Here is a 23,233-nt window from a genome sequence, read left to right as displayed (position 1 = left end):
TGAGGGGAACAATTTGAAGCTGGAAGAGGGGAGACTGAGATGACATCTTAGGAAGAAATGTTTTGCTGTGATGGTGGGGAGGCCTTGGCCCAGGTTGCCCAGAGCAGAGGTGGCTGCCCCATCGTTGAGGTGTTAAAGGCCAGGTTGGATGGGGCTTGGAACAACTGGATCCAGTGGGAGGTGTCCCTGCCCATGGTAGGGGTGGGACTAGGTGGACTTTGAAGTCCCTTCCAACCCAAAACATTCCATGGTTCTGTAATTACACTGTGACAAGGAATGCTGGCCTGAGCTATTGGGCCGGCTGGCTTCCATCCCCATGGAGGTAAATGTGCTCTGATTCTGCTATTAAACAGCCGAGAGGGTCAGGAGGGGAATGCTGAGCAGGATCTCAACTCCTGGGAAATGAACTGGCTTTGTGTGTTGGGCTCAGTGCCTTTCCTGTTCTCATTGCTGGTGTTTAAGGGTGTCTGAGGAGAAAATCCGCTTTGATTGCTTTTAGCCATGGGTTGATACTGACAAATGGTTTCTGTTGCTCTGCCTGCAAATTCATATCTGACAAAGAAAACAGTTATGCTTTGAGTCTAAAAATATCATCCTGCAGGGCCAGTTCAGCTTTCTCTTAATTTCTAACCTTTCCTTCTCTACTAGAGGCATTTTCATAGAGTGATAGAATCATAGAATAGTTTGGGTTGAAAGGAACCTTAAAGGTCGTCTAGTTCCAACCCCCCTGCCATGGGCAGGGACATCCCACTGGATCAGGCTGCCCAAGGCCCATCCAACCTGGCCTTGAACACCTCCAGGGATGGGGCAGCCACCACTGCCCTGGGCAACCTGGGCCAGTGTCTCACTCATGGGGAAGAAATTCTTCCTAATGTGTAGTCTAAATCTGCCCCTCTCCCTTCCCCCTTGTCCTATTCCCACAAGCCTTTATGAACAGTCCCTCTCCAGCTTTCCTGTAGCCCCCACAGGTACTAGAGGATCGCTGTAAGATCTCCTCAGAGCCTTCTCTTCTCCAGGCTGAACAACCCCAACTTTCTCAGCCTGTCGTCATAGGGAATGTGCTCCAGCCCTCAGATCATCTTTGTAGCCTCCTCTGGACCCATTCCAACAGCTCCATCTCCTTCTTAAGTTAAGGATTGCAGAACTGGATGCAATCTTCCTGTTGAGGCCTCATAAGAGAGGAATAGAGGGGCAGAATCACTTCCCTCGCCCTGCTGGCCAGGCTGCTTTGGATGCAGCCCAGGATATGGTTGGCCTTCTGGGCTGCGAGCACACATTGCCGGCTCATGTTGAGCTTCTCATTTTGTGTCCAGTCTTCATCTCTCAGCCACTGTTTGGTGCAGCAGTCCCGCAGTGGTGGGTGGGCTGGGAAGGGGCTAGGGTTCCTCGTGGGCTCTGCTCTGCCCTCCCCTGTGTGCCTTGTGCTCATGGTAGGAACAGGGCAGCCTGGGCCCACGATGCTGTTTGGTCATTTCAGATGCTGAGCCAGAAGTAAAACTGGAAGGGAAAAGTCATAGAATCATAGAACGACTTAGTTGGAAGGAGCCCACTGGGTCATCAAGTCCAACCATTCCTAACACTTCCTAAACCATACCCCTCAGCCCGTTGTCCACCCGTCCCTTAAACACCTCCAGGGAAGGTGACTCAACCCCCTCCCTGGGCAGCTGTTCCAGTGCCCAATGACCCTTTCTGTGAAAATTTTTTTCCTGATGTCAAACCTGACCCTTCCCTGGCACAGCTTGAGGCCATTCCCCCTTGTCCTGTCCCCTGTCCCTTGGGAGAAGAGCCCAGCTCCCTCCTCTCCACAACCTCCTTTCAGGAAGTTGTAGAGAGCAATAAGGTCTCCCCTCAGCCTTCTCTTCTCAAGGCTAAACAACCCCAGCTCTCTCAGCCTCTCCTCGTACGACTTGTTCTCCAGCCCCCTCACCAGCTTCGTTGCTCTTCTCTGGACACACTCCAGAGCCTCAACATCCTTCTTGTGGTGAGGGGCCAGAACTGAACACAGTACTCGAGGTGCGGTCTCACCAGTGCCGAGTACAGAGGGAGAATAACCTCCCTGGCCCTGCTGGTCACACTGTTTCTGATCCAAGCCAAGATGCCATTGGCCTTCTTGGCCACCTGGGCACAGTGCTGGCTCATGTTCGGTCGGCTGTCAACCAGCACCTCTGGGTCCTTCTCCTTGCAGCTTTCTAGCCAGACTGCTCCTGGTCTGTAGCACTGCACAGGGTCGTTGTGCCCCAAGTGCAGGACCCGGCATTTGGCCTTGTTGAACCTCATCCCATTGGTCTCGGCCCAGCAGTCCAGCCTGTTCAGATCCCTTTGCAGAGCCTCCCTACCCTCCAGCAGATCCACACTTCCACCCAGCTTAGTGTCGTCTGCAAACTTGCTGAGGGTGCACTCAAGGCCTTCATCCAGGTCATTGATAAAGACACAGAACAGAGCTGGACCCAGTACTGAGCCCCGGGGAACCCCACTTGTGACTGTCCTCCAGCTGGAGTTAACTCCATTGACCACCACTCTCTGGGCCATCCAACCAGTTTTCAACCCAGGAGAGTGTGCGCCTGTCCAGGCCAGAGGCTGACAGTTTCTGAAGCAGAATGCTGTGAGAAACTGTGTCAAAGGCTTTACTGAACTCCAAGAAGACTACATCCACAGCCTTTCCCCCATCCAGTAGTTGAGATATGGAACAGATACTTTTGGACTAGGATTGCTCCTCTGACTTTGGAGAAAATAAAAGGAGGGAGGAAGACCCCCATGCCATGAATTAATTGCGGTCAATTTTTCATTAGTGATAGGCTGGAACAGGCTGTTTTAATTTTCCTCTGTTTGTTGCTGATCTCTGATGTTTCCCATGGAGTAGGAAATACTATTTGCATTGTGATATTTCTTCTGAAACATTTTAGGGAGCGATTATGTGGAGCTGGATAGCAGCTGGCTGAGAATTAGACCTTCCTGCAGGCTGTCAGTGTCCAGTTTGCAGTATGTATATCCAGGTTGGATGTGCTCAAATCCCAGTGTTGTGAGTAAAGTGAGGGAAGAGGAAAGTTGACCTCCCATTCTGCACTTGTCTCCCCATGTACTCTCTAACCCAGCGTTACGAGGTGGGGTTACCCAGGACTGTGGCGAACTGCTCTGACTCTGCTGCCCCTTCCCAGCTTTCACAACATCCCGATGCCTTGTTCCTTGGCAAGAAATGCATTCCAAGGAAAGCTTTGCTGCCTGCTGCCTTGCGTCAGGGCTCAGGGAGGCTGCGTGAACATCAGGGCACAGTATCTGCCTCGCAGGCTCTTTCCTGGGTCATTTTCAGGTACTTCCCTAGGTATTGTAGAAAATACAATGGATACCAGACTGGAAAACACCGAGCTTTTGGGTCCAAACATCTGCATCGAACAGAAGTGTTTGGAGAAACAGAGAAGATGCAGAGGAGTTTGTCAATGGCAGTGCACTGTGCTCTCACAGCATGTTAATACTCATGAGATCTGTTTGTGTTTTGTGGATTTGCAGGAGTTTTGGGACTTGGCTTAGTAAAAGAAAAGTAAACTTTGATCTGATTGTGTTTTCCCTCTCTCTTGTAGCCGATGCAAGCAGCGAGGTGTCCCACAGACGAGCTGTCCTTAACCAACTGCGCGGTGGTGAATGAGAAGGACTTCCCATCTGGGCAGTAAGTGTGCGCTGTTGCTCTTTCACCTTTTAACCAAATAGGAGTTGTTTTCAAGCTGTGGATGGAGGTGGAATGGTCTTTCAGCTCTGGGAAGGCGAATACAGCAGGTTCATTAACAAACTTCTGTGTCTTCAGAGACCAGAAGTTTAAATGTACCTTCTACTCAGAACTGGAGGTACTAAGAAGTGGTAATTTTTTTCTCTGAAACGTTTCTTGCTTGGAAACTGGATCTGCTTAACAAATCATAATTGCTTTTTTAATGAAGGACTTCAGGCCTTTTTTGAGCCTTTTTTCCCTGTTGTTCCTGTTACATAGTTAGAATTTTGGAGCTATTTCAAGTAGATTTTTATCATTTAATTGTGTTACCAGGGGCATCTTCTCCTGTTCACATCATACTGGAGCGCTGAGCAGAGGCAGTGGAAACGCACTCTGGGGATTTTCATGCACAAGGAGAAGGCAACCAGAGTGTGGGCACAGCAACTTGGATTCTTTAATTGCAGTTCTGGGGTGACTCATAGAAGCTGACTCTGGGTTTTACGTTTGTGAAAAGGAAGAAAACATTAATTTTTCAGCTCAGCCCACACAGAAGCCAATTCAAATAATGAGGACCCTGGCTTTGCTGCGACTGTGTGGTGGCTCTCTCCAAGCTTTCAATGCGTAGATCATAGACAGAAGGCATTACCTTCAGTATAGAGAGAAATGCAGCCAGCAGGAGAGCTTGGGTTTGAAAAGTGGGGAAAAAAATACATTTAATTAAAAAATGGAAAGGATTCTGAATGATGCACTTGGGGCCTGAGCGTCTAATACCCAGCCTACATGAATTCTGTGAAGGATGGAGAAGGAAGTGGCTCTGAGCTGTGGGAGCAGGGCAGTGATGCAGTTTAAGGCTTGGTGCTGTCACTCTGTTGCCCGGGAGTGCTGCCCTTCCTCTGCAGTGATTAACAGAACTGGCGTTTCACCAGCCCAGCTGCAGTATAAACACCAAATCAAACCAGAAACAGCCCATAACAAAACCCCTGAATGAGCACAGCTTTTGGAGTCAGGAGCGGGTGAAAGTGTCTGCTTGGACCCTGGACTCTGGACAGGATAATTTATCACTGTCTGCAGCTCCCAGAAAGGAGGTTGTGGTGAGGTGGGTGCTGGTCTTTTCTGCCAGGTGACAGGTGATAGGATGAGAGGAAATAGCCTCAAGTTGTGCCAGGGCAGGTTTAGATTGGACATCAGAATCACAAGGTTGGAAAGGACCCATTGGATCATCAAGTCCAACCATTCCTAACACTCCCTAAACCATGTCCCTCAGCACTTCATCCACCCGTTCCTTAAACACCTTCAGGGAAGGTGACTCAACCCCCTCCCTGGGCAGCTGTTCCAGTGCCCAATGACCCTTTCTGTGAAAATTTTTTTCCTGATGTCAAACCTGACCCTTCCCTGGCACAGCTTGAGGCCATTCCCCCTTGTCCTGTCCCCTGTCCCTTGGGAGAAGAGCCCAGCTCCCTCCTCTCCACAACCTCCTTTCAGGAAGTTGTAGAGAGCAATAAGGTCTCCCCTCAGCCTTCTCTTCTCAAGGCTAAACAACCCCAGCTCTCTCAGCCTCTCCTCGTACGACTTGTTCTCCAGCCCCCTCACCAGCTTCGTTGCTCTTCTCTGGACACACTCCAGAGCCTCAACATCCTTCTTGTGGTGAGGGGCCAGAACTGAACACAGTACTCGAGGTGCGGTCTCACCAGTGCCGAGTACAAAGGGAGAATAACCTCCCTGGCCCTGCTGGTCACACTGTTTCTGATCCAAGCCAAGATGCCATTGGCCTTCTTGGCCACCTGGGCACAGTGCTGGCTCATGTTCGGTCGGCTGTCAACCAGCACCCCCAGGTCCTTCTCTTCCGTGCAGCTCTCCAGCCATTCTTCCCCCAGTCTGTAGCGCTGCAGGAAACATTTCTTCATCGAGAGTTCTTGGGCACTGGCAGAGGCTGCCCAGGGCGGTGGTGGAGTCTCCATCCCTGGAGGGGTTTAAAAGCCAGATAGACGAGGTGCTTGGAAATGGTTCAATAGTGGACAGGTACAGTTGGGCTTGATCTCAAAAGAGCTTTTCCAACCAAGCAATTCTATGAGTTTCCCTGGGTAGGTTTTTTCCAAAGTACTGCAGTTACAAAAACACCTGCACTGAGCATTGTGCCTCGTGCATTATAAAAGCATTCATTTTCTCAAGTATTGATGTCCTGAGGGACCCCGCTTCCAGACCCGCAGCAGCCGGCTGCTCTCCTGCCGCTCTGAGAGCCCTCTTCCATCGTGTTTCTTGAAGCATGCAGGGAGCTGTATCCCAGGACTCGCCTGATATGCAGTCTGGCCATGATTCCGGCTGTACTGCTTCTCCCTGAGAGCCGCTTATTTCTGGAAGTGTGTGGTTGTGAGCAGATGCTCTAAATCGCTGTGAGAAGGGTACTAGAGTACAGAGAGACATCGCAGCGCTCAGCTGCACTGAAGGACGCAGTCACTCTGCTGCATTGCAGATAGACCGAGCAGGAGCATGCTTGTCATCCGATCGCTGCATGCAGGCAACGGCTCTGACTTGTATCCTCCTAATGGTATTTTTTAGTAATGGTTACACAAAGGGCTTTGCGGTTATTCTTTCAGTTGGTGTCCATGGCCAAGAGCTGGGAGTTTCCCCTCGGATAAGCAAGATGGTTCATCCCCAAGATGCTGCTGTAGGGATTTTCATGCTTTGTTTTGTGCATCCTTTGAGCTGGACGAGTGTGAGTCACCATTCAGTGGCGCATGAGTTCACGGGATGCGATGCACGATTGTAGGTTTGGTAAGTGCCTCCAGCTGATGTTCCTGGGACACACACATCCAGAGGGAGAAACAGTAGAATCATAGAATGCTTTGGGTTGGAAGGGACCTTAAAGATCATCCAGTTCCAACCCCCTGCCATGGGTAGGGACACCCCACTGGCTCAGGCTGCCCAAGGCCCATCCAGCCTGGCCTTGAACACCTCCAGGAATGGGGCAGCCACAACTTCCCTGGGAAACCTGGGCCAGGGTCTCACCATTCTTATGGGGAAGAAATTATCCTCATGTCCAGTCTAAATCTGCCTCTCTCCAGTTTATACCCCTTCCCCCTCGTCCTATCCCCACCAGCCTTTATGAACAGTCCCTCTCCAGCTTTCTTGTCGTCCCTTCAGGTACTGGAACGTCTCTGTAAGTTCTCCTCAGAGCCTTCTCTTCTCTAGGCTGAACAACCCCAACTCTCTCAGCCTGTCCTCATAGGGAAGGTGCTCCACCCCTTGGATCATCTTTGTAGCCTCTTCTGGACCCATTCCAACAGCTCCATCTCCTTACGTTGAGGATTCCAGAACAAACAAGTGCTGGAAACCCCTGGCAGTGAAGGAACAACTATTTGGGAGGAAGCCCGGGTAGATTATCTGAATGCCATGTTTTTCATATCAAGAACTGACTGGTTATTCTCCCCTTTTATCCCTCCTTTTCACACGGGAAGGCCACCTCTGCTATCTCTGACCAGTTTATCTGGAGAGCCCTGCTGAATGATTTACGGGAGTTTCCCAGCCTGCACCAGAGGAGCACTTGGCTGTAGCGTTCGGCCCCTACTGGCACCTTTGCAGGAATTGGAAGTTATCCTCTTCCTTACAAAAGCTCTGCTCTTTCTGCGTGGACATAACTGATGGGCACACAGGTTAATGGTGTCTCGTTTGATATCTCTTGGTTCCCACAGCCGGATGAGCAGAATTACTGACTGACCGATGGTCTGAGGGGCCTTCTCCAGAGCCTGCAGCACTGTCCTCAGCCGTGTCTTGGTTTTCAGTGGTTCAGGCTCTCTACAGGAATTAGAGCAGCGATTTCATCTCTTGGAGCCATCTGGGAGATGCCCAGCCCTGGGGACTCATTGTTCCTTTTGTTCGTTCATAAGCAGAAGCTGTTAATGAGGTTTTGATTTTCCCCGTGTCTCCATGGGCTCTCCAGGCTCCTTCCTGGAAACATCAATGTAGGAAAATGCATTTGTTTTTTCCTGCTATTGCCTGATTTCGATCATTGTTAACACTCTGGTTGCTTAGAGCCATTTGGGGACTGCCCACTCCAGCTGCCTTTGGGGAGAAACCTGGATGTCCCTGTGCCTTTGGCAGGTTTTCCTCAAAAAATTAAGATCTTTGCACTTGGCTGGAGAATTCTTTCAGAAAACTGATTTTATTTTCTGGTCTTCCCTCTTCTTTTTATCTCCTCGCTGCCTGGTCTCCGTCTCCTCCAGGCTGCAAGGCTCTGCTCTCTTTCTGCTCTGATACAGTAATTTCAATTCATGCCCGATTCCCAGTATTTTGACCAGGTCTCCTTATTTGCCTGCATTTTGCTCCTTTGAGGTGAAACCCAGCAGTGGTGAGTTTGTTTCTTCCTGCAGAGACGCTGAATCTCTACGCGTTGGTGGCCACTGTTGTGTTTTGAGCTGCACTGATTGGTATCGAGCCCAGCCTTGAGGTTTTTGCTGTCTGATGAGCTGCTTCTCTGAAGGTGTTCTTTCTCATCAAGTGTGCTCCTAGTGAGGTTCTGGTAGCGGAGCTGGAACTTGTGTTTTGCCTGCAGGTGTGTCTGACCCTGCAGCAGAACACCTCAATTCCAGTTGGCTGTAGCAACTGTATCCATCTGAGTTACCGGGGCTGATACCCTCTGTGCTGGAAACCTGCTTTCAGTCCCTGCTTCCTGAGCAGCTTCTCTGTTGTGTCTGCTGCTCAATTTAAAGCCAAGCAGTCCTTGGAGCAACGTTCAGTGTGGGATGGATCTGCTCCCTTGGCCTGCCAGCAGTGCCCTTCCTGGCATGGCCAGAAATGCTGCTGGGACGTGTTGCTGTGATCTCTTTTTGATTTGCTGTAATAAGCCAAAAAACCATCTGCCTATTGCATGCAGCTATCAGTCTGAGGAGAACTGTAAGCAGCTTTTGAGTGTCTTTATTCCTGACAGCGTAGCTCTGCGAGTGGCAGACAGGCATACGCTGCTGCTGCCTCTGTTCCTGCCTGTCTGCATCATTCTGGCTTTATAGCGTTCCTGGTCCTGCAAACAGGAGGAACAGCCTCAGCATCTGTGTGGTTTTACTTGTGTACAGAAATTCCTTCCTTTTTTCCCTGCACTCAAACTCTGAAGCAGCACACGCAGATCCCCGTACAAGCTCAGCATCTGCTCCTTGTGGAAGTCACAGCAGGAGTAATGCTTGTGCAGGGGTAAAATGCTGGGGCTCTGGTGTCAGAAGCTTGAGACATGAAACCAGTATTGAATTGTCAATTGCTCTTTGTGGTGACAGTTTGGTTCTCTCACATTTGTGTAGGGCATTTCCTGAAGTAAAGGGCTACCGAGGGGATGTAAATAGTGATTATTAGCACAGCGTCTGGCGTTTGAGGTCACGTTGTAGCGCTGAAGGTGATAGACTCTGGTCAAAGACTGCTGCGTGGTAGTGCTGAAGCCTTTGCTTTCTCTTTGTAGGACCAGATACAAGCTGGCTCATTTCTTTGGGGTTCTCCCAGCTCTGGGAGCAATGCAAAATCTTTCTGGGTGCGTATGGGAGTCAAATACTGTTTTTTCTCTCTTCTAGACATGTCGTTGTGAAGACTTCTCCCAACCACAAGTACATTTTCACGCTGAGAACCCACCCCTCGGTTGTTCCTGGCAGCATCGCCTTCAGCTTGCCCCAGGTACGGTATGGGTTGACTGGCTGTTCCGCTAAGCAAGAGCTCGGTGAGGCCAGGACTGCAGGGAAATGTTCAAACTGGAGGGAGATTCCTGCATAAGCGTATGCTGCACATTTGATTTCTGACAGCAGAAGTTCAAGGAGACTTTTACTATAGCTGAGGTGAACTTGCTTGTATTTTAGGATCATAAGTGTTGAATTAGAATTATATCCCTTTGATCTGTTTTTAGTGGGATAAAAATATTAGAAAAAGTGTAGTTTAGCCTTTTAAAAAGCACAGGAAACAAACTATTTAAAGAAGCAAAGTCTGAGTGATGTGTATTGTTCTCTGAGTATTTATCGTTCCCTGGTTTCTCTTTAAAGGGTTTGCTTTGCGGTGCTGCTCTGTTCAGGGCCTGTTCAGCTTTATTGACTGCACTCAGTCATTGTCGGTGTTTCTAGATGAAAAGTGCAATGTAATGCATAAACCAGATTTACCTCATCTTTCTTAATTCAAGTTATCACATGTTAAATGATGTCTAGAATAAATACTTATCGTCTAAATAGACAAATGGATCTCGTGGCCTTTAACTGGCTTACACAGGGCACTACGTAACATGGAATCACAACAACTGTGGTCACTGATTTAATGCTGTTGCATTTTCCTGCTGGTCACTGGCCTAGAAGCTAAGTCTCTGTGCTGCAAACACAAGATTTGTTCCCTTAGCAGCTGACTTGGCAGAGACCCTAGAGCTGCTTTTTGCTTTCTGATGCCTTGTTCAAACCCAAATTTATCTGGATGAGTGGGTGACGAAGATGCTATGTTAACCATATATCTAGTTCTGGGTTGTGATGCCCAAACTGAACACAGTTAGCAGTAGATATTTCTTCCACAGGGTTAAAGGTGATGTGCTCACAGTCTGTAATCTACAAAGACCAACCCTAGTAGTTACTGGAGAGCTGGGAGAGCTCTTCTGCCAAGAAGTGACTCTGGTAGCAAGTGTTTTAGCTGCTGGTACAGCAGAATTTTATTTGAGTATTCCTGGTGCTAGTATTTAATTTCCACTGTGTCCTGAAGCTTTGGACAACCAGCATCACATAGAACATGTGGTTACCCCGTGTATTTGTGGAAGACTATGGAATAGGGACATAGGCTGGAAGGCCTCCAAGGAAGACTGCTGTATGTCCGTTACTCACATACAGTCCTTGACCACCTTTATGCTGTGATAATCTTGACTCTTCAGCCTAAATTTGGGAAGCCATGGAAAGTCGTGAACGAAAGATGAGGAGCCGTGCAGTGATGGAGACTCTTAGCAGAGAGTACCTGAGTGAACACAGGGATAGAGCTCTGTCTCTTCCTGCAGAGAAGATCATACAATCAGAATAGTTTGAGTTGGAAGAGATCTTAAAGATCATCCAGTTCCAGCCCCCTTGCCATGGGCAGGGACACCTCCCACTGGATCAGGCTGCCCAAGGCCCATCCAACCTGGCCTTGAACACCTCCATGGATAGGGCAGCCACAACTTCCCTGGGCAAGCTGGGCCAGGGTCTCACCACTCTCATGGGGAAGAAATTCTTCCTCATGTCCAGTGTAAATTTGCCTCTCTCCAGTTTGTACCCGTTTCCCCTCATCCTATCCCCACAAGCCTTTATGAACAGTCCCTCTCCAGCTTTCTTATAAGCCCCTTCAGGTACTGGGTGGTCACTATAAGATCTCTGAGCCTTCTCTTCTCCAGGCTGAACAACTCCAACTCTCTCAGCCTGTCCTCGTAGGGAATGTACTTCAGCCCTTGGATCATCCTTGTAGCGTCCTCTGGACCCGTTCCAACAGATCCATCTTCTTACACTGAGGATTCCAGAACTGGACACAGTACTCCAGATGAGGCCTCATAAGAGGGGAACAGAGGGGCAGAATCCCCTCCCTCTCCCTGCTGGCCACGCTGCTTTGGATGCAGCCCAGGACACGGTTGGTTTCTGGGCTGTGAGCACATGTTGCGGCTCATGTTGAGCTTCTCATCATGCAGCACCCCACGTCCTTCTCTGCAGGGCTGCTCTCAGTCACATTGTCCTCCATCGTGCACAGAAATTTGGGGATTCCCCCGACCCAGGTGTAGGACCTTGTGCAGAAACTGACTAGGCTTTCCAGCTGCACTGGGACAGCTTTTCCACCTGTCCTGACATTTGGCTTGGCCTGGAGAGTTTAGGCAAAGCCTGGTGTTGGCGGGAGTAGCAGTGCCTGCCCTGTACTGCTGGTCACCAGGGCCTGGTGAGTCAGGTGAAGGTGGGTGAAGGATATCTCTTGGGAAAGAAGTCAAGGGGAGTCGAGGAGTTCTTCCCAGCCTTGCAGGCAAAAGGTGAAAGCTGTGAAGCGTGGAATCAAATAAGGAAATATGATTTGTTTGCACCTTCTTGGTCATACCAATAAGTACATGTGAGACTTGGCTTTGGTTTCTAACAGGTTGATCCCTGTTATGCCAAAGGAATTCTTTTCTTCGGCCTGAGTTCCATCTGGAATCAGAAACATTGGAGAGGGAGCGTAGGAGAGATGGTCGTTTTGTGAAAAAGGTCATTGTTTGCCTTCTCCCAGGCTGGCTCCTTCCCCATAAAAAGCCAGATGGAAATGATTGTGATGTACAACATTTCTAATGCAATCCTGCCAGGGCCTTGTGTAATGGTACTGAGGTATTTGTGTTCTGTGCTACTCTATGGCTTGGATATGTGAGAGTCTGTGAGTGCTGCATAGCCGGGATGTGGACTGTAAATACGCACCAACCCATCCGGAACACAGGAGTCACCGAAAAATACCGTTTTGGCCATTATCAAGGCAGAGCTTTTTGCACAGTAAAGGTAGAGATGTCTGTGTCACACCATCATCGAACCATTTCCTATGTCTCACACAGTTCTGTGCTACATGGATCTTTTTAGAGGCATTTGAAAGGACTGAAAGGATTTGAATGGTTCCGTTCTTACTGGTTCTCTGAACAAGTTTTGGTTTAGGTAATTTTGTAACTGGCAGGACATGAAGTTCATAGAATCATAGAATAGTTAGGATTGGAATGGACCTTAAAGATCATCTAGTTCCAATCCTCCTGCCGGGGCAGGGACATCCCCCTAAATCAGGCTGCCCAAGTTCCTGCAGCTTGTACGTACAGGTGAGCTTTCACCATTCTCGGGGAGTGTCTGGCAGCCTTTCTCGCCAGCTGCACTACTTCTTGTGTGATCAGCGCCTGAGCTTTGGTAGAGCACAAGCATGATGACCGAATTCCCATCCGTGTGGTACCGTCTGCCTCCGAGGTGGTGGGGTGACCAGGGCCATGAAGGGGTTGGACACGACAACCTCCTGAGGTCAGAAAATAGTTACTATAGAAATTATTCTGTATTTTTGACTTGTTCCTGTTAGTTTGGGAGTCTTCAAGATTCCATTCTGCCCTTTTTGCTGCTGCTTAAGTTTCTAAAGGGGGAGCGGCTTTTCTGAGTGAGGATGCTGGGTGTGTGTGGGCGTTTGTTCTGCTGAAGGACAGGCTTTCTAAAGATTTTGTCTTGTTTTTACAGAGAAAATGGGCTGGCCTCTCTATCGGACAGGAGATAGACGGTAAGTCAGACACCAGTACTATCACGATGTACGTTTATAAAAGCTGAATTCCCTGTTTCCACACTGCAGCGCAATGGGACTGGAGCTCAGATCTTTGGCTCTTCAGGTAATGCGATGCCCTCCTCAGTGAAGGGAGCTGCTCCCCTGTCTGCAGGCTTTCTGTCTCCTAACATGTTCCAACCCTGCTGGACTGTTTTGGCTGTCACCTTTGGACATCTACTAGTTCATCAGCATTACTCCTTGTGGATCATCAGTGTCCACATGCAGATGAGAATGCTTAGAGTGTCCCAGGAAGTCTGTTCATGTGCCTTTGGAGAACATGTATCTGCTAACAGAAAACAACTGCTGTTGTTGGGGTGATCTTGGCATCTGAATTTTGAGTATTGACAGTGGGAAGTGATGAACTGTGTGAGTAGCACTGTTTTCACCAATACCTGACTAGAATGTTCCACAGTGAGGTAAGAGGAAAGGGAGCCATCCCAGGTTTGTGCAAATTGAAGATCTGTGTTCCCATTTCAGCTCTTCATTGAGCCTGGTGAGCCTTTGCCAGTGTTCAAAGAGGAGACTAGGTTGTGTCTCTCAGCTTCCATGCTCGATCTTCCATTTATTCCTGTTCTCTGACTCTGTTACCTCTGGTTCATCAGCAATCGGCATCGCTGTCGGTTACAGGCGCTGCTCTTTGGTCTGTCTGCAGCTCCTGGAGTATTGCCACAACTCCTGACAGCACCTCGTAGGAGGAGCTCCACGTTCTTAGCAACAGTGGATCAAGGAGATGGATGGCACCTGCTCTTTTGACCATCGAGAATTGCCCGCGTGCCCCTGGGCAGCCATCTCTTCCTGTTCTTTGCCGAGGTTGCTGTGACCAAGCCTGCCTTAATTGCTGGCTGGTGGTTATTGAAGTGCAGCAGACTGTTCGTTCAGCCACTGCTTTGCCGCTCGAGGTGTTTACAGCCATTCCAGGTGATTCTCTCATTTGAGGGTTGTGGGCAGAGCTGACAACTGCATCCTCTGCAAAGTGAGGAGGACCCAGGCTGAGCAGTGGTGCCGCAGTGGGTCTGAGGGACTGTTTGGATAGCTCACCCTTTGGCTGCTCGTTTTCCCAGTTCCTTTGGTCTCTGCCACGAGCATGGATCAGTGCTCAGTGGGAATTCTGATGGATTTGTGGGTCTCTATGGGGACAAGCTGGAGTGGGTCCGTTTGCTCTCTGCACAACGAGATGCCTTGCAGATTTTCTTTGGAAGCCATTTCTTTTTGCTAGTTGGTTTTGTTTGTTTTGCTTTTTAAACTGAGGAGGAGATGATGGAGGAGAGACCCATCCCTTAATTTGTTTGGTTGCTGATCAGTAAATGTGCCAGTGGGCTTACAGGTAGATCATAAAATCTTGGAATGGTTTGAGTTGGAAGGGACTTTAAAGCCCACCCAGTCCCACCTGCTGCCATGGGCAGGGACACCTCCCACTGGATCCGGTTGCTCCAAGCCCCATTCAACCAGGCCTGGAACCCCTCCAGGGATGGGGCAGCCACCACTTCTTTGGGAGGCCTGGGCCAGGGCCTCCCCACCCTCACAGGAAAACATTTCTCCTAATATCTCATTCAGATCTCCACTTTTTCAGCTCAAAACCATTCTGCCTCATCCTGTCACTGCATAAATGGCTTTTAGTACTAAAGTTATTTGAGGAAAGAAGCCCTTATGTTCGCCGTGACCGGCTGTTCGGGCAGAGTTGCGATTGTACGTGTACAGAGCTTGCTATAAACTTAAACAGTCGTGTGAGAACATGTATTGAGAACAAAAATGCAGTGATTTTGTGCAAGATGACTAAATGCCGTGTGACTCCCTGCTGAGTGTAAAGGGTTTGTAAAGCTGTTCCACAGGTAGCGAGAAGTATTCCTAAAACTGCTGATTTACCAGGGCGCTCTTTGTCTTGTTCCCTTCAGAATGTCATTAAATGCCAGTTTGAACTGCAGTATCTGCTTCATGGTAGGATGAAGCTGAGCCCCACTGTGCCCCTAAAGCTTTGGTAAAGGCTTCCCAGGTGAGGGCATCTTGTAAGTCTGTCCCACTGGGAAGGCTGAGTGCCATGAGCAGATGTGGTTGTCTTGCCTTCAGTGTGGGTCAGCTCCATCAGCTCCTGATAGCTGGAGCTGCAGGCCTGGAGCCGGGGCCGGCTGCCTCACCACTCTCATTCTCTTTATGTCTAGTCTACATCTGCCCCTCTCCAGTTTATCCCCATTGCCCCTAGCCCTATTACTCCATGCCTTTGTAAACAGCCCCTCCCCAGCTTTCTTGTAGCCCCTTCAGGTACTGAACGGTCACTCTAAGGTCTCCTCAGAGCCTTCTCTTCTCCAGGCTGACTTCCTTCTGGAAGCTTTTGTTTTTGCAGGGCCATTAGCTGTGACCTAGGTGACAACCCTGCTGCCATAGCCCAAGGCCTGGTTGATGCAGTAGACGTACCTTAATTCAAGAAGTGATTTAGTGTTTCTCCTCTATTCCTCTTTCCTGGAAGATCTTTGACAGCTTATTTCTAGGTGCCTTTTTGTTCCTGTGCCGGGAAAGACATTAAATGCATGTGCTGTGGTGACCTTTGTGTCTCCTGGTAACAACTTCAGTACGAGACAGGCTTTATGTCTTCTCTTAGCTTGATTGAGTCATGTATCGTAGCATGCTGGATGCTTGTTTTGATGTCGCATCTTCACAGGTTTATTTCTGTGGGTTTATTCTGGATCCATTCTGCTGCTTGACAGGCAATAGGTTATGTGTGAAATGCATTTCCCTTATTCACCTCCTCCTGCTTTATCCTGAGCTGTGACTGCTGTATTAGAGGAGACTTTCTTCCCTGGATTCTAAGCAAAACTGTTCTGCAGTCTTATGGAGAAACACCCGGTTTGGTCCTTTGCTGCAGTGAAGACAGTGAATTATTAGGGCCTTCTGCTTTGTGAGGTCCCGTCCTTCTGACCAGCTCTGCTGAGGCTGTCCCTGAAGCTGTGGACTATCCTCTTTGCTCCTTTCTATCCTCTTTTCTCCAGCAGTGACAGCCCCTAAGTGGTCTCTTGTTTTGGACATGACGTAACTCGGTCCCATGGGAGTTCGGTGCAGTTGGCAAGGACTGCAAACCCTTCCAGGCCACTGCGCTTCCTGGCCCCTTCCAAGGGCCATTGGCTGGCTCTCAGTTACCAAAAGTAACCTGGGGCATGTTGGGGTAGGGACAGGTGCACCTCTGGGTTGGGGACACTTCCTCTGTGTCAGAGACGAGGGGTGGTTGATGCTTCGTCCTGGGCTGTAGAAGCCTGATGAATTATGTTATTGCACTGGAATTTGCAGGTCACCTAATTTTCTGCTGCCTAATCAGGAGAAGAGTCAGTCTGTACAGAAAACCAATCATGATCTCTTTTTGTTGCTTGTTTGGGTAGGACTGCTGCTGGCGGGATCTAGTGGAAGATGTTCCTGCTCATGGCAGGGAGGTTTGGAACTGGATGATCTTTAAGGTCCCCCCCAACCCAAACCATTCTATGACTCTAATGCTCGCTCTAGGGCTCTCTGAAGGCGTCGCCAACCTCTGAGGTGTAGATACAGCTATCGTGGTACTGCGGGGTGTGAACTGGCTTCCGTTGTCCTCCTCCCCCAAAGCTCATGTGGTGTTTGAGCTGCTTTAGAGGAGACTCTTGGGATTCTTGAAGGATGATCAGTGGGGAGACGTTTGCTGTGGTTTTGATCTTATAGTAGAACATGGATGTAAGAGAAATAAGGGCCTATTAGAAATTATACATTAGATTTTATTAAGTGCTCATTCTGAAGGGAAGAACAGCTATTGCCAGACTTATCATAGGGTTTATATGTTGTGGGGGACCTCGAGTTCTGAAATGTGCTGTTTCTTTTGTTTTTTGAACAGTTTCTTTGTACACTTTCGACAAGGCGAAGCAGTGCATTGGCACGATGACCATCGAGATTGATTTCCTGCAGAAGAAGAACATCGACTCCAACCCCTACGACACGGACAAGATGGCAGCTGAGTTCATCCAGCAGTTTAACAGCCAGGCCTTCTCCGTGGGCCAGCAGGTCTGGGGTTCCCTTAGATTTTAAGGCCAAAATGTTCCTTAGTAATATGCATGCTCATCCTGCAGTGGTATGAAATGCTGAAGGGTGCTGAGTGCTGACTCTGTGCTGCGCAGGGCAGCAAACAGGCAGCAGTTGTGGGTTGTGACAGTGGCTTCTTATGGAAGGTTGAACCAGCGTGGCTTTCGCTGAGAGCGTGAACAGAGAAGTTTAAAATTTGATTTTTCTTTAGAGAAACCTATCTGTGAGGAAAATCCCAAGGCTTGAGAGAGATATCTTCTCTCTACATTGTGGCCTGAATCACAGAATGGTTTGGACTGGAAGGGACCTCAAAGCCCATCCAGTCCCACCCTCTGCCATGGGCAGGGACACCTCCCACTGGATCCGGTTGCTCCAAGCCCCATCCAACCTGGCCTTGAACCCCTCCAGGGATGGGGCAGCCACCACTGCTCTGGGCAACCTGGGCCAGGGTCTCCCCACCCTCATCATGAAGAATTTCTTCCTATTGTCTAATTTAAATCTTCCCCCTTCTAATCTAAAGGTGACTCGACTCGTCGCATCCCTCCCCAGCTTTCCTGGAGCTCCCTTCACATACTTTAAGCTTCTTAAAGGTCTCCCGAGAGCCTTCTCTTCTCCAGGCTGAACAACCCCAACTCTCTCAGCCTGTCCTCATATAGCAGAGGTGCTCCAGCCTTTGGATTATCCTCCTGGCCTCCTCTGGACCCATTCCAACAGTTCCATCTCCTGCTTAAGTGTCGCAGCTCCTGAAGTCTTTTGAGAAGGAACTTTTGTCTTCATTCTGGATAGGGTCAAAATGCGCACCCATTTAATTTAACTCTCAGTAGCACCTTTCACACGTGGCGTGTTTTGCAATGTTTATCCCTGCTCTGTGGACTCCAGGAGTGAAACAGGTTTGAAGCGTTTGATTTGGGGATTTCCTGAAGCTGATGTCGCTGTAACTGAGCTGTCCTTGCTCTGCAGCAGACGGGCTCCTGCCCTGCCAACACCTGCGACAGCCACTGGTTTGCCCTGTTCTCAGGGCAGGGTGAGGGCAGTCTCTGTCATCCACAACTTGCAGGGTCTGGATCTGAAGTCAATTGCAAATGTGATGTGGAGGAGAGGAGATGTGCAGCAGCCTGTTTTTCTGGGGGATGGACCCTCCTTCCCATAATATTCACTCTCAGTCCTCTAGCACTAGCTTTGAGGTATCCTCGTCGAACTGAAGTAGGAAAGATCAAATACATTTGAGCTAAACTCTTCTCCTTGTCTAAACTTAATATTTAAAGTGAGAGGAAAATATCAAGAGATGATCCAGAGCATTTAGCTGGAACAGAAGGGTGGGAAAGAGAAGCTGTTCTGCAAGGAGAGTTTTTCTCATGTTCTCATGAGTTTTTCTCATGTTCTACTACTTTTGCTGTTACCCTTACATGTGGGACACAAAAAGGACACATTCGGCATACCAGACTGCATGGGATTTGTTGAGTGGAAGACTTGGTCCTCAGGCATCTTTCTCTCCAGATCTTAGTAGCCTGCTTAAAATCCTTTTTAGCTTTTTAATGAGTTAAAGTCCTTTTCTGTTTATTCTTTCCACAGCTCGTGTTCAGTTTTAATGACAAGCTTTTTGGGCTGTTAGTGAAGGACATGGAAGCCATGGACCCCAGCATTCTGAAAGGAGAATCTGGAGCAAACAAGAAGCAGAAGGTATGCTCCCAGGAGTTAATTCAGGGGCTGTAGAGGTACCCGTACTGCTCAGGTCTCACTACAAGCAGGAGTTAGGTCACTTGTATTTGGAGCAGTTGTGTGTTGTTTCATGTGGCTGCACCTTGTGCGTTGGAGAAGATGAGGAGTGTTGGGTTTGGTTTCAGGCCGTCTCCAGTGCCTTTGTATTTGGGAGCTTCGAGCTGCACCCACCAGAGTGCAGAGCTGGGGAAGACGCAAGGAATGTCTTCTGGTCTTCGTGTACTAATTAATGTAAACTTCCCCTTTTGAACTTTTTTCCCAGTCCCGTTGATTTCTCCTTCTGTAGAAATTACATGATTTTATTTCCTTCACTTGCTAGGACTTCCTGAAATTAAATAATTGGTTTTGAACAAACAAATAACTTCAAAAAAGCCAATTTTTTGTACCTGATGAGCTTCCCCATTCAGTGATGTTTGTTCTAGAGGACGTGTTGGTATTTGACACTCTTCCCGATGGCTTTTGTAGTGGAACCTTTGCTGCTGTTTCTCACCCTCTGAGGTGCGCTTGGAGATTCTAAGGACTGATCTGAAATTGAGCCTAATGGCTTGATGTAATTATTTCTTTCCTTCCCTTTTGCAGATTGAGATTGGTTTGGTTCTTGGAAACAGCCAAGTTGCCTTTGAAAAAGCTGAAAACTCCTCTCTCAACCTGATCGGTAAGTGCCACTGTGTTTGAAGAGAGTAATCGTGCTCAAAGGCAGCTGCTCTTTTTGCCTCAAAGGCCTTTATGCTTCACAGTTGTTTTTTTTTCCTGGTAACATCGGCTGACCAATGATCTGTTGAAAACTACACCTCAAAACATCTTCCAGGTGTGTTTAACCTAAGAAGTAACGGGATTTGATCCTTTAGGAACTTGTGCCTGTTAGGAAGCAGTTTGTAGGTGCTCAGGACCCTTGAAAACCGCTGTGCTGAGAAGTGTATGTCCCTGCAGCAGGATTTGCTGTGTCTGAGCAGGGGCTCAGAGTCTGGAAAGGTGGGTGGGACTGTGAGAGATTCCAATAACCACACGTCGAGTGAGGTGAGTGGAGAGGTTAACCTCAGCATTCGGTGCTCCCAGGCGGGTTAGAACGGCACCACGGAACAGCAGCTCCCAGCCCAGCAACCAACCGTGTTCTGGACTGCATCCAAAGCAGCGTGGCCAGCAGGGCGAGGGAGGGGATTCTGTCCCTCTGCTCCTCTCTTGGGAGACTCATCTGGAGGATTGTGTCCAGTTCTGCAATCCTCAACGTAAGAAGGAGATGGATCTGTTGGAACAGGTCCAGAGGAGGCTACAAGGATGATCGGAGGGCTGGAGCACCTTCCCTGCGAGGACAGGCTGAGAGAGTTGGAGTTGTTCAGCCTGAAGAAGAGAAGCCTTCGAGGAGATCTTATAGTGACCTTCCAGTACCTGAAAGGGGCTACAGGAAAGCTGGAGAGGGACTGTTCAAAAAGGCTTGTGGGGATAGGTCGAGGGGGAGCGGGTATAAACTGGAGAGGGGCAGATTTAGACTGGACATGAGGAAGAATTTGTTCCCCATGAGAGTGGTGAGACACTGGCCCAGGTTGCCCAGGGAAGCTGTGGCTGCCCTATCCCTGGAGGTGTTCCAGTCCAGGTTGGATGGGCCTTGGGCAGCCTGATCCAGTGGGATGTCCCTGCCCATGGCAGGGTGGTTGGAACTAGATGATCTTTAAGGTCCCTTCCAACCTTAATTATTCTCTGATTCTATGATTCTAAGTCAGCAATGAGTCAAAATGTTTTAACTGTGAACGTGAGAAGATCTACGTTCAGGGACGCTGACGAGGCGATGCCTCTTGAATTAGATTTAATTAAAGCAGCAGGGAAATAGGAAATGGAGAACCTTTTTGAATGTGTAGCCAAAATTTCAAAGTGAGAGCAAAGCTTGTGAAAATCCTGGCTTTGAGGGCTCCATCTCAGGGAGAGAGGGCAGCTTCGGAGGAGCACGTCAGTTCTCTTGACTTCTGGAAGTCTTGCTTTTCAGAAACCAATTGCACCAGCAAATTGTGGCACAGGGTTTGTTGTGTGAGCTGGTGTTATCTGTTCACACAGGAAGATGCTGAACTGTGACCCAGGCAGTAGTTGATGTCTTCCACGTGTTCAGTAGTTAGAAGTTGGTGTAGGGCAAGGGAGGGATCCAGGGAGTTCTCAGAGGCCCTGACTTGACTGGTGGGGACCTGGGCCAGGAATGGGCAGTGAGGGACCCTTCTGTGTCAGTGTGACCAGAGAGTGGCTGGACAACAAGCCTTAAAAGAGGAAGCTGAGGGACCTGGGGCTGGTTAGCCTTGAGAAAAGGAGGCTGAGTGGAGACCTCATTGCTCTCTACTGCTGCCTGAAACGAGGTTGTGGTGAGGTGGGTGTTGGTGTCTTCTCACAAGTAATAAATGATAGGATGGGAGGAAATGGCCTGAAATTGCGATAGGGCAGGTTTAGATTGGATATTAGGAAAAATTTCTTGACTGAAAGGGTTCTCAGGCCCTGGTAGAGACTGCAGAGGGAGGTGGTGGAGTCTCCATCCCTGGAGGGGTTTAACAGGTGGGCAGATGAGGTGCTTAGGGATGATTTGGTGGTGGACAGGTACAGTTGGACCCAATCTCAAAGGTCTTTTCCAACCGAATGATTCTGTGATTCTATGAAGGGGACAATACTTAGCGAGCCTACAGTTGCAGACACCCACTTTGTTGGTAACACGGCTCCAGATGTTCTTTTCTGGGAGTGAATAGAGTCCTGTACTTGAACCGGATTTTTTTTTCCTGTTTTTCTTTCCTGTTTTGTTCCCCTTCCTGGAGTCCATGAAGTGGGAGACTTTTTTGTTGTGGCTTTTCCACAGGTGAAAAGGGCGTTCAGTGATCTTGGCCGGTTCTTATGAGCGCTCCTTGCGGACTCTGCTGAGTTTTAATCCTCATTGTTTCTGCTGAAGCACTCCCCTGCTTGGCTCTAAGTACTCAATTTGGTACTGAAGTAAAACGTGAGTGGAGTAGTCACTTGGCAAAGCAGAATTTAACTCTTTCAGCATTGCTGGAGCTCATGGCAGAGACTGGGTTTTGATGCTGCCCTCAATTAACGTCATCCCTCCAACACCAGCATGTGACCTCATGTTCTGCCTTGTGGTCAACAGTCTCTCCGCAGAACAGGAGACATGAGGCTGCGGTGTAACCGGTACCTTGAATCCTACGTGGATGGTTTTGTCTGAAAGTGCAGCCAGACACCCGTACTAAATCCCCTGCCAGTGGTCCAGGGCTGAGCTGTAAATGACTGTAATTAAGCTCATTAACAAGGATACAGGTTTTAAGAGCACTACATGCAATTTGCATGGACAATTGATTCCTACCTGTGATCACATAATTACAGCCCGTTCAGTTGTTCCTGTGCTTTGATAGGACAGTGTGAAGGGAGTGTTAGCATCACGCCATGTATCGTGTCAGAGCAAGCATGCTTTGCTTCGTTAAAAGCCCTATAACGACCCGTGCTTTCCTTCTGGCACACACAGGTGTGAGGAGTGGATCCTGGGGTAGAGTGGATTGATTGGAAATGGGAATCCTTCACTGTGGTTCAATTCCATCGCCTGCAGGCCAGACAAAATTGCTGCTTGTGCCTCAATTTACTTCTGTCAGGCTGGTGCTTTATTTAATCTCCTCGTTGATCTGAGGCAGAGCCACTTAATGTGCTTTGTGAGTCCCTGGAGGATTGTGAGGTTGTGAATCATTAAATGGTGAGAGAGGAGATAAAAGTAAATTGAGTGCCACCGAGTGCTGCCCTCCATAAAGGTCCTGTATTGATGTCCATAGAAAAGATTTGTCATCATTAAAAAAACCCCACCAATTCTATTTCTGCTAATTAGCACAAAATTGTGTGTTGTAGCTGGTTAATGATGATTTAGTTCAGTGTGGAGGAAGGTTACGGTGCTCAGGTGCAGCCAGAAGGGGGGGGTGTCGGCCAAGCTCTGCGGGATGAGGAGCATCCCTGGATCCGTGGACAAACACTCCAGTCTAAACACTGTCCGGGAGCAGTGGGATGGTGAATGCACAGTGATTGGTGACTGCAGCGCTTGCTGCTGCCCTGCGTGGTGCCCTGTGTTGGTGCTGTGCTGTACACACCTCTGTGCCGTCCCCGACACTGTAGTTCAAGGCCCATTCTGGTTGGTTTGTGTTGCAAAACATCGAAGCATTGATTCCAAGTGTGATTGAACAAAGGTTGATAGCAGTTGGATTTGGCTAATTCAGTCCTGACTGGGTTTCTGGATGCTAACTCGTCATCTGGGTCCAGCTGAGGAGTCTCTGGAAGAGCCTGTGGGGCAGATCAGTGAAATGCACTGTGGTTGTTCGCCGTGATGTCAGAGCAAGGTGATGTCCCTGGGCCAGGCTCTAGGGCACTGCGCAAGCCGAAGGGAATCATAGGATCATAGAATATTTTCAATTGGAAGGGACCTTAAAGATCATCTAATTCCAACCCCGCTGGTGGATCAGGCTGCTCAAGGCCCCATCCAACCTGGCCTCGAACACATCCAAGGATGGAGCGGCCACAACTTCTCTGGGC

The 23,233-nt window shown here is 49.0% G+C and overlaps 1 protein-coding gene across 1 annotated transcript in view; it reads left to right on the top strand.

The window, feature by feature from the left end:
- The window catches only part of NSF (N-ethylmaleimide sensitive factor, vesicle fusing ATPase), an 86,910-nt gene that overhangs the window by 15,754 nt on the left and 47,923 nt on the right, over positions 1-23,233 (top strand). The window contains exons 2-7 of the mRNA XM_054088226.1: positions 3,576-3,661; positions 9,247-9,346; positions 12,874-12,913; positions 16,800-16,966; positions 18,557-18,664; positions 19,283-19,358. Coding sequence (XP_053944201.1) covers positions 3,576-3,661; positions 9,247-9,346; positions 12,874-12,913; positions 16,800-16,966; positions 18,557-18,664; positions 19,283-19,358 — 577 coding nt within the window. The remainder of the gene's footprint in view (positions 1-3,575; positions 3,662-9,246; positions 9,347-12,873; positions 12,914-16,799; positions 16,967-18,556; positions 18,665-19,282; positions 19,359-23,233) is intronic.

This window comes from Cuculus canorus, chromosome 25, assembly GCF_017976375.1.
Source record: "Cuculus canorus isolate bCucCan1 chromosome 25, bCucCan1.pri, whole genome shotgun sequence".
Classification (NCBI taxonomy): Eukaryota; Metazoa; Chordata; class Aves; order Cuculiformes; family Cuculidae; genus Cuculus; species Cuculus canorus.
This window is presented reverse-complemented; position numbering and strand designations above follow the sequence as displayed.